This window comes from Nanorana parkeri, unplaced genomic scaffold (genome assembly GCF_000935625.1).
Source record: "Nanorana parkeri isolate BGI_ZX_2015 unplaced genomic scaffold, ASM93562v1 scaffold491, whole genome shotgun sequence".
Lineage (NCBI taxonomy): Eukaryota > Metazoa > Chordata > Amphibia > Anura > Dicroglossidae > Nanorana > Nanorana parkeri.
In genome coordinates this window covers 456,573-468,267 of record NW_017306759.1, presented here as the reverse complement: position 1 = coordinate 468,267, position 11,695 = coordinate 456,573, and the positions used below count along the sequence as shown (strand labels likewise).

Here is an 11,695-nt window from a genome sequence, read left to right as displayed (position 1 = left end):
CTTCAGATATTTCTTGGCCCAGTCCTGACGTTTGTTCAGTGGTGGTCGGGTTTCAGCCTTCCTTATCTCGGCCATGTCTCTGAGCACTGAACACCTTGTACTTCTGGGCGCTCCAGGTAGGTTGCAGTTCTGGAATATGATAGCGCTGGAGGATAATGGGTTCCAGGGAGGTTCAAGTTTGATTCTTCTCAAGTCTTTGGCAGTTAATTTGCATCTTTCTTTCTAAACACTTTTCTTGCGACCCTGTAGACTATTTGCAACACTGACACCATAGGCTGACAGCCCAGAAACAGGGAGCATATCGAAAATCCGGCACGGATTTCCGGATATTGTGACACAAAGTTTGAGGGTTTTGTGATCACTCCCCAATATCTGAGCAATTTTAAGAGTGCTGCATCCCTCTGAAAGACTTTTTGCAATTTTTGACTTTTTGGAGTTAGCTAAATCCCTTTTTTGGCCCGTGTTGCCTGAGGAAAGGAAGCTGCCTAATTATTATGCACACCGCGATGTTGGGTTTTGATCTCCTTAGGACACACCCTCCCTCATTACACAAATACACATCACCTGATATGCTTAAATCCATTAAGCCTTCAAGTTTATACCGCTTGGAGTTGGATAATATGTATAAAAAATGGTGAATTGGTCAAAATACTCACTTGCCTTATAATTGTGCACACAGTGTATATCAAATCTTCTCAGATTGATTTTATATACAACAATCTAATGCTGTTGAATGTGTCAATATGATGAGTGATTATTAATAATCACACAATCATTTATACTGTAGGTATATAAATTACAGAAATTATAGATAGATAGATAGATAGATAGATAGATAGATAGATAGATAGATAGATAGATAGATAGATAGATAGATAGATAGATAGTGTTGGAGGATCTACAGCCGAGTGATACATAAGATACATTGTTGTTTCTGGTCTTACTAAGGTACCTGATTGCATGAACTTAGTGTCACTTTAACTTAAACCCGAACAGAGAATTGACTCTTAAACACCATACTTACTTACACTATTAGATGCTGAAATGTTAGTTTTTCTGCACTTAAATGTACAAACGCTTAGATATACTCACAGAACAAAACACAAGTTTACTAAATCTGTGCCCCAGGGTGGAAAGATATTGATTTTGAGTTTGGATTTGCCTTTTATATTCTTTTTGCAGGAAAAAAAGCCTTTTATTTTCAGATTATGAAGAAGAGAATGTCGTCATTTGATTTGGAGCTTTACCTTCTCATATTATTATTATTATACAGGATTTAAATAGCACCAACAGTTTGCGCAGCGCTTTACAATATAAGTAAGACATTACAATCACAATACAATTCAAGACAAGATGGTAAGGAGGACCCTGCCCCTGAGGGCTTACAATCTAAAATGGAGGGGCAAGTGGAGATGCTTTTCCATCTAAACGTAAATAACTAAACAATGCAAAAATAATTATACATTGCAATAAGGACATCGTTTTTATTGTATTGGTTAATACTGTTGAAATGACAAGTATTCCACAGATTCAAAATGAGAAAAGTTAAATGTTGGGAAAAGAATATTGAATATAATCTGTGAATTTTATTTCCTTTTTCCAAATCTCTTAATGAGATGTTTTTTGGAGTTTACATTGGGACGGAGTAAAATGATATAACATTTTGGAACAAACATGCAACCAAGCATCGCCCAGGTAGAGGACAAGATAGCAAAAATCTCTGTGGCTACTGTGTACTTGGTGGTAATGGAAAGGTGGGCTGGTATGAAGGTCAGCCAAACACTAAGGAAAGCCAACATGCTGAAGGTGATATATTTGGCTTCATTAAAGTTATCCGGAAGCTGCCTAGCCAAGAAAGCGACTAGAAAACTGAATATAGCTAAAACACCAAGATAGCCCAAAGTACACCAAAAGGCGATCAATGATCCCTCGTTGCATTCAAGAATAAGAATTTCAGGTTCGGTTTTATTGTTGTATTGGGGGTATGGTGGGAAGAATAAAAGCCAAAAGGTACAAATAAGAGACTGCACAAAAGTTCCTAAACTGATAACTTTGTAGGAAAAACTTGGATTAGCCAATTTTCTAAAGTTGCTGTTTGGTTTGGTGGCTCTAAATGCGATCATAACCATCAGGGTTTTGGCCAATACACACGACACACAAAGGGCAAAAACCATCCCAAAGGCTACCTGCCGTAGAAGACACTTTTGGCGTTGAGGATAACCAATGAAGGCCAAGGAGCACAAGAAGCAAAGGGAAAGGGAGATCAGAAGCAGACAACTGATGTTATAATTGTTGGCACGGACAACAGGAGTCGTTTTATAATGAATAAAAAGCCATAAAATGGCTAAAGGGACAAAGGATGATGTAACGCTGGTACATGCTAATGTGATTCCCAATGGCTCTTCGAACTTGAGATATTCAATGGGTTTTGGCAAGCATCTGTCATTTTCTGGACTTGGCCATTCATTCCATGGGCATTTAAAGCATTCAGCAGAGTCTAAAAAAATAATACAATTAAAAGTGCACTGTCTTGAAACAGCAGTTCTCTATAAAGCTTTATATACTATTTGGCCAAAAGGTTGTGGACACCTGACCATCACACCCAGATGAACTTGCTGCACATCCCATTCAAAAAAAACATGGACATTAGTTTGGGGTTGTTCCCTTTCTTTATGAATTTTCCAGCCTCCACTCCTCTTGGAGGGCTTTCCACAAGATTTAGGAGTGTGTCTCTGGGTGTTTCTGTCCATTCACTCAAAGAACATTTGTAAGCTCAGGTACTGATGTTGAACAAGAAGTTTATAATCAACAAGATTATAATCAGTATTCCAATTCATCCAAAAGTGTTCAGTAGGGTTGAGGTCAAAACTCAGTTCAGGCCACTTGAGTTCCAACAAAACCAAACTTATTAACTCATTCCTTTAGGGAACTGGCTTTGTACACAGGGGCACAGACATGCAGGAACAGAAAAGGGCCTTCAAAAACTCTTATCACAAGGCTGAAGGCGCAAAATGATCTAAAATGCCTTTGTATACTGTAACATTAACAGTACCTTTCACTGGAAGCACCTGAACTCAATCACTTGGAGAAGTGTCCATATACAGTACGTTTGGCCACATAATGTCAGGGTGATGATCAGTTATGCACAAACTTTTGCCCATATGGTGTCTCTTTTACCGACTTACTGGTCTTATTGGAAAACTCTCCATGTGAACAGGGGGTACACTGGAAGCAACAACTTGGTTCTCCTTTAATGAATGCCATTCTGAAACCAGATGGACAATTCTCACTGCAAACTGAAACTGGCACCTGGGAAAGGAATTAACATAAAAACAAAACAACTGCCAAGTATCCATTATCTTGTTTCCATTTTGGGTATATAACGGGGCATTGAATCCCTCAGAAGTTTCTAATTTATACTGCATGGTAGGTGAATCATGGGTAAGACCATTGATAAATAGGCCCTTTGGTGTGCCTTACACTTTCTAATTTATATATAGAGAGAAGCAGAGCCTATCTCCTTTCAGGTACAGTGTCCTTTAGTGAAACATCGGATACAGCCATAGGCAGGGCCGGATTAAGAGCATCATGGGCCTTGTGCTGTCGGTTAGCTAGGAAGCAGAAGAGGCAGCTCTCTAATTAGGCAGCTACTCACCCTTTGCTGGAGCCCTGTGAGGCCCAATCATGCAGCTGCATAATATGCCTAATTAGAGAGCCACCAGTACCCCTGTCTGATTGTGTTCAGCCCATAGGGGATACCGTGGCAACCCAGCCAAACCTGTCCTATTTTCAGTGGTGGACCTGGAGCTGGCGCTCCAGTAGCCCCTATGTTAATCCAACCATGGCCATAGGGAGGGAATGGTGGGAAGGGGGAGGAGTGTTCGGCAGGCTGTTCTCCCCTCTTTGGCTGTCATGTATATGCCTTCAGCTTGGTTGAACCGCTCAGCAGCTTTCGGCTGCTGTACAGGCTATTGTGAATAGCCCGCATAGCAGCCCTTCGATTCAACTGAACCGAAGGGCAGAGACAGCCGAAGAGAGCCGAAGGATCAGCTGAAGCTACGGCTGGATCCTTCGGCTCTTTAGTGAATAACCCCCTTAGTGTTTGTAAAGGGAAAAACATGAAGACGTACTGCATATATACACATACAACAATACAATTGTGAAAGTCTAATTGAAAAATAAGACACAGTCATAAAGCCAAAAAAATCAAAAAGAAAAAAAAATCAGTGTACTGTTTTCAAATTCACTTCTCACTTAGTCAGGAGCCCATACAAGTATCCCATCCCTGACACTGCTAGGAGGAATTCAATTTCTGGATGCGAGAATGAGAAACAGATTTCATTCTGAAAATGTTAAGCATAAAATGCACGCAATCTTACCACTGGACTACCTGAAGACCATTGAAAAGTACTTGTGTTGATTGCCAGTGTGTGATTGCCAACAGATGAACTTCGATAACTTCCCACTTTGATCTGTCTCATAACTCCATCTTGGCCTTGTTGCCAGTTTACAATGTCGTACACAGGAGGAGGGTCCCCATTGTAATCAAAGAACAGTTCAGCTCCATCGCTCAGGTTCACCCGAACATTCTTTATGTAGTGTAGCATCTGCAGAAGGCAGGAAAAGGGATTTTCTGTATTAAAGGGAATTTTGGGGAAATCTGGAAATTCTCTTTTCATTCAGAGACCACCAGCAACATGGGAATACTCTCAATATGAAGAGCTACTATAGGGTGGGTCACAGAAAAAAAGTTGTATACAATATGGCCAAAAGTTGAAGGACACCTGGCTAGCGCACCTTTTTGAAAATTCTGAACATCCCATTCTAACACTATAGCCATAAATATGGAGTTGCCCCCACCCCTCGCAGTTATAACAGCCCCCACTCCCTTTAGAAGGTATTCCACAAGATTTTGAAGTGTGTTTGTGGGAATTGTGTTTATTTATTCACAAGAGGACGTGTGAAGTCAAGAACTGATGGTGGATGAGAAGTCATCATTCCAATGTAACTAGACTTGTGCGCCGTCAAAAAATTTGTTCCGTTTCGTTTCTGTCAGGATCCAGAGCACCCCCAGGTGGCGCTGGAGCCGGGTCCTGCAGTTCCTGTGCTCGCCTGCGGGTGTCTCCAGCAGCCAGGAAATGTAAGGAACCTGCAGCTCCGGTACTCACCTGCGGGTGTGCCCCAGCTGTGAATGCTCATCCCATCACCTGGTGCTTCCTGGGAGGGTATTTAGGCCCTCCCTGCAGTCAGGAAGCTGGGTCAGTATTGTGTTGCTAACCTGACTGATGCCCATGTCCTGAACCTTGCTCCCTGAACCTTGCGGCCTATCTGAAAACCTGTCACCGACCCAGCTTGTTACCCGACCACTCTCCGTTGAATCCTGTACCGCGCTGTCCTCCTGTTGTTGACCCGGCTTGCACCTGACAACTCTTCATCAATCCTGTTCCTGTACCGTGCTGCCCTCCTGTTAACGACTCGGCTTGTACCTGACCACTCTTCTGGTATCCCAAGGCCTGCTGTACATCTGCAGGCCTGTTACCCCTCTTTGTTGGGTTTGTAGTTTTGTTGATGTGGAACCAATAAACTGTGCATATAACCCTATCCTGTGTGGGCATATTAATTTGGTCATCCTGTGTGGGTACCTGCATGTGGTGTGAGAACTCCTGTGCAGGGTACCCTGACAGTTTCGTTCCGTTTTGTAATATCCATTATTTCGTATTTCGTAATTCGTATAACGAAATACGGATTTTCGTTAGTTTCGGCACATTTTCGTAACTTTACGAACATTCGTTATGATGAAATTAAAAAGCAAAAATACCTTTGTTAATATTGGAGTCTATGTGGTAGTTGTTTTTGTATCAGAAATACGAATTCCGTTAACGGATTCCGTATTCGAATTTCGTATTTCGGACTTTAAAAAAAACTACCATCAACTCCAATATAAATGTAATTTGCTTTTTACCTTCAATATAACGAATGTTCGTAACTGAACGAAAATACGTCAACGGAATTTCGTATTTCCTGCCTGTATATTGTAATGCAACCCTCAGCAGCAGCAGATCCGTATTTCGGATTAAAAAAAAAATCTTGTCATGTTGTTCAACCTCATTTACAGGGGTAATATTAGTTCCTGTTTCAAAGAAATTCGGATCCGAAATTTGTTAACGGAATTTCGTATTTCGGACATAAATTCGGAAACTGCCATTCGGATTTCGTATGCTTACGAATCTACGAATTTCAGGAAAATTCGTACGCATTTCGATTAGTAACGAAACGAATCGCACATGTCTAAATGTAACCCAAAGATGTTCAACAGCGTTGAGGTCTGTGAAGGCCACTAGAGTTCTTCTACACCAAATTCATTAAACTTTTGTTTTGTGAAGCTGGTTTTCATGCACAGGACACAGGCAGGAACAGAAAAGGGTCCTTCTCAAATGGTTAACATAAGGTTGGGAGCACACAATTATGTAAACTGTCTTTGCTGTAGTATTAGCATGACCCTTCATTGAAAACTTCTGAACTTGATCATTTGGAGGGTATTCTCATACTTTTGACCCTAAGGAGTAGGAGCTTAATTAAGCTTGTCTGCACTGTGCTGGCAGACTTTATTCATCAGTTGTAAATGGAATTGAACACTGTCTGTCCTAACAAAGGGTTAAAGTCCTGGAAGCACTGTATGGTAATGAGAGGACGCTCAGGGTGTCCCTTGTCTTTCTTAGGGGAAAGACTACTTTTTTAAATTGTTCAGAATAGCTAATGGTCTCTGCAGAAAGGCCTGCTTCAAAGAAGCATCTAAAAGATATATATCTATCTATATATCAAACTGGAGATATACCCCACTATATGTTTGTTATGTGTTTCCATTCACACAATATACCAAAATATATATATATTTATATATATATTTTTGTAGTAATTAACTTCAAGTTCTTTATCAAAGATATAGTTCAAGTCTTACCTGCCAGGGTCTGAAGTTCCTGAGTCCCGAGCAGCTTCTATTTATAAAAGGTCCATTTCCTTTTTTGCACATAGAAAGGTCATGTAAAGCCTGAGCTATGACCTTCACAGCACAGTAGAGGTAGTACATCCATCTTAGATTGGTTACATTACTCAAAACAACCCTAAAGTTTTTAATTTTCTCTTCTAGTGTGCAGGCCCTTGGGGGCTTTTCTCTTTGAAATGTAACGTTTTGGAATTCTTTGAATTCGCAACCAATGTTGTCCTCCAAGATCATATTGTCCCATGGGTCTACTGACTCATTAAAGAACTTAATTCTGTTGAACAATTCCTGAAACCCTTCAAAATAGTCACTGTGAAGGGCAAAGCCTACAGTACCTAGGAGAAGGTTCCAGAATTTTTCATTTAGTAAGATAGAAGATGTAGCCCACGCTTCGCTGGCGACCCAAGTCTTTCCTGTAACATTTTGCTTGATTAGGTCATTAAATAAGAAATTCAACTCAGCCTCAGGTGCGAATATGACCACAGCTTTGGCCGTCGATTTCCTGATAGTCTGAATGATGTGAGGCATGTTACGATCTGGACGGCTGCTCTGCATGTAGACAATGAACTCCACGCACACTCCAAATTTGTGGATATTTTGTTGAAGGATCCTAATGCCATGAAATCCATAGTCATTGTCAAAAGCGATCAAACCCACCCATGTCCACCCAAAATGCAACACAAGGTGGGCCAGTCCTTGTGACTGAAATACATCACTGGGCACCGTCCGGAAGAAGGATGGAAATTGTGTCCTATCGCTTAGAAGATGACTTGTTGAAAGGTAACTGATCTGTGCAAAGATAATCAAATTTAGTAAAGGTAGCAAAACTATATATATTTATTATTTCTATATGTTCAAATATTTGTGTAAATCCCATTTAAACTCTTAGTTTATATCAGAGTAGAAAAGCCTGTCCCCTGCCAGCAGCTGCAGAGACAAACCCTTGCTCTTTGTGGGGAATCAGAGGCCTGACTAATTATCTTTATAGCTCAACAATCATCAAAGCTCATGCTCCCTGCTCATAGCTCATCGATCATCAAAGCTCATGCTTCGTGCTCATAGCTCGGAAATCATCAAAGCTCATGTTCCATGCTCATAGCTCATCGATCATCAAAGCTCATGCTCCCTGCTCATAGCTCAGCAATCATCAAAGCTCATGCTCCCTGCTCATAGCTCAGCAATCAGCAAAGCTCATGCTCCCTGCTCATAGCTCAGCAACCATTAAAGCTCCTGCTCCCTGCTCATAGCTCAGCAATCATTAAAGCTCATGCTTCGTGCATATAGCTCATCGATCATTAAAGCTCATGCTCCCTGCTCATAGCTCAGCAATCATCAAAGCTCATGCTCCCTGCTCATAGCTCGGCAGTCATCAAAGCGCATGATCCCTGCTCATAGCTCAGCAATCATCAAAGCTCATTCTCTCTGCTCATAGCTCAGCAATCATCAAAGCTCATTCTCTCTGCTCATAGCTCAGCAATCATCAAAGCTCATTCTTCCTGCTCATAGCTCAGCAATCATCAAAGCTCATTCTCTCTGCTCATAGCTCAGCAATCATCAAAGCTCATTCTCTCTGCTCATAGCTCAGCAATCATCAAAGCTCATTCTCTCTGCTCATAGCTCAGCAATCATCAAAGCTCATGCTCCCTGCTCATAGCTCATCGATCATCAAAGCTCATGCTCCTTGCTCATAGCTCAGCAATCATCAAAGCTCATGCTCCCTGCTCATAGCTCATCGATCATCAAAGCTCATGCTCCGTGCTCATAGCTCGGCAATCATCAAAGCTCATGCTCCCTGCTCATAGCTCGGCAATCATCAAAGCTCATGCTCCGTGCTCATAGCTCATCGATCATCAAAGCTCATGCTCCCTGCTCATAGCTCAGCAATCATCAAAGCTCATGCTCCGTGCTCATAGCTCATCGATCATCAAAGCTCATGCTCCCTGCTCATAGCTCAGCAATCATCAAAGCTCATGCTCCGTGCTCATAGCTCATCGATCATCAAAGCTCATGCTCCCTGCTCATAGCTCATCAATCATCAAAGCTCATGCTCCCTGCTCATAGCTCAGCAATCATCAAAGCTCATGCTCCATGCTCATAGCTCATCGATCATCAAAGCTCATGCTCTCTGCTCATAGCTCAGCAATCATCAAAGCTCATTCTCTCTGCTCATAGCTCAGCAATCATCAAAGCTCATTCTCTCTGCTCATAGCTCAGCAATCATCAAAGCTCATTCTCTCTGCTCATAGCTCAGCAATCATCAAAGCTCATTCTCTCTGCTCATAGCTCAGCAATCATCAAAGCTCATTCTCTCTGCTCATAGCTCAGCAATCATCAAAGCTCATTCTCTCTGCTCATAGCTCAGCAATCATCAAAGCTCATTCTCTCTGCTCATAGCTCAGCAATCATCAAAGCTCATTCTCTCTGCTCATAGCTCAGCAATCATCAAAGCTCATTCTCTCTGCTCATAGCTCAGCAATCATCAAAGCTCATTCTCTCTGCTCATAGCTCATCGATCATCAAAGCTCATTCTCTCTGCTCATAGCTCAGCAATCATCAAAGCTCATGCTCCTTGCTCATAGCTCAGCAATCATCAAAGCTCATGCTCCATGCTCATAGCTCATCGATCATCAAAGCTCATTCTCTCTGCTCATAGCTCAGCAATCATCAAAGCTCATGCTCCCTGCTCATAGCTCAGCAATCATCAAAGCTCATGCTCCATGCTCATAGCTCATCGATCATCAAAGCTCATGCTCCTTGCTCATAGCTCGGAAATCATCAAAGCTCATGTTCCATGCTCATAGCTCATCGATCATCAAAGCTCATGCTCCCTGCTCATAGCTCAGCAATCATCAAAGCTCATGCTCATAGCTCATCGATCATCAAAGCTCATGCTCCTTGCTCATAGCTCAGCAATCATCAAAGATCATTCTCTCTGCTCATAGCTCATCGATCATCAAAGCTCATGCTCCTTGCTCATAGCTCGGCAATCATCAAAGCTCATGCTCCCTGCTCATAGCTCGGCAATCATCAAAGCTCATGCTCCCTGCTCATAGCTCATCGATCATCAAAGCTCATGCTCCCTGCTCATAGCTCGGCAATCATCAAAGCTCTTGCTCCCTGCTCATAGCTCATCGATCATCAAAGCTCATGCTTCGTGCTCATAGCTCGGCAATCATCAAAGCTCTTGCTCCCTGCTCATAGCTCGGCAATCATCAAAGCTCATGCTTCGTGCTCATAGCTCATCGATCATCAAATCTCATGCTCCGTGCTCATAGCTCATCGATCATCAAAGCTCATGCTCCCTGCTCATAGCTCAGCAATCATTAAAGCTCATGCTCCCTGCTCATAGCTCATCGATCATCAAAGCTCATGCTCCCTGCTCATAGCTCATCGATCATCAAAGCTCATGCTCCCTCCCAGAAGTTGGTTGGGGATATGGTGCAATAATTGAAACAAGTTTACAATAAAATTGTTTAGGTATACAGATGGTCAGTCTTCTGTAATGTCTTTCAGCTTGTGCAGTACTGCTGTGTGCACAGCCAATCTTCTTTCCTTTTGTCATATTAGGGACCATTGTAATCTGTTTATAATAGATGAAATATGAGACCACAATCTAGTTGAACTATTTTCTATCGATGGGTTGCTCTGGGGAAACATCAAATATTTCGAATAACATACTTGTGGATATCTGCTCAGGCCTAAGATGTGAGCCATGAGGATGGAGTAGGTAGAGGTTGAGTGTCCAATGATGGCAGCCAGCCGCTCCTTCTGTTGGCACTGGAAGTTGGGTATGGCTTTGTTCTGCCCAGACAACATGCATAAAGTTCCCTGCAGCTCCATCTGAAGGGCCCGGCAGGAATCATAAACACGGAAGCCCAGCGTGATGTTGGAGAGGATTCTCGGATTGCCGTTTATCTCCTTCAATGCGTACCTAAAGGTCTGTAGCTGTAAATATCTATTCAGGTAAAAACTAAGAGGAAACATTGTGATTTCATGTTACAAAATATTTACCACACAAAAAAATGTATAATTTTTATATTTTATGTTATATTTTATATATGTAAAAAAAAAAGCCAATAAAATTAAGAAGAAAACGTTCAAAAAAAAAATGTGTAATCTGCCATTGCTGAGTTTCTCAACCACTTCAGGACCGGGATGTTAAATCCCCTTCATTATCCGGCCATTTTTCAGTTTTAGGCACTGTGATAGTTTGACTGACAATTACTCGCTCATGCCACACTGTCCCCAAATGAATTTTTTTAAATTTATTTGAGACAGAGCTTCTTTTGGTGATATTTAATAACCATTTTTTTTTGCTATATACAGGAGAACATAGCACATAAATATGCCAGGACAGTATGAAACACCCCAAATGACCCGTTTTTGGAAAGTAGACAACCCAAGGTGATCGATCAGATCCTTTTTTTTGCCACAATTTTTTGGAAATAAAAAACATAATAGTAGTGAGGGGGTTAAAACATGGAGCTTGGTAATGGTGCACTAGATACATTAAATGTACAGGCAGGGGCGTAACTAGAAATCACAGGGCCCCATAGCAAAATTTTGTATGGGGCCCTGTGATTTCTAGTTACACCCCTTGAAGAGCCCACATAGCTCACCTGAGGGTGACCCTGCAGAGCCCACCATAGACGCCCTATGGTGGGCTCTGCGGGGTCACCCTCAGGTGGGCTGGTC

General features: G+C 41.9%; 1 protein-coding gene across 1 annotated transcript in view; it reads right to left on the bottom strand.

The window, feature by feature from the left end:
* Nucleotides 1-1,586: 1,586 nt before the first annotated feature.
* Nucleotides 1,587-11,695, bottom strand: part of LOC108790650 (extracellular calcium-sensing receptor-like) — a 13,580-nt gene continuing 3,471 nt past the window's right edge. Inside the window, exons 3-7 of the mRNA XM_018560961.1 lie at nucleotides 10,679-10,970; nucleotides 6,959-7,789; nucleotides 4,380-4,607; nucleotides 3,186-3,309; nucleotides 1,587-2,497 (exon numbers count right to left, since the gene is read on the bottom strand). Coding sequence (XP_018416463.1) covers nucleotides 1,587-2,497; nucleotides 3,186-3,309; nucleotides 4,380-4,607; nucleotides 6,959-7,789; nucleotides 10,679-10,970 — 2,386 coding nt within the window. The remainder of the gene's footprint in view (nucleotides 2,498-3,185; nucleotides 3,310-4,379; nucleotides 4,608-6,958; nucleotides 7,790-10,678; nucleotides 10,971-11,695) is intronic.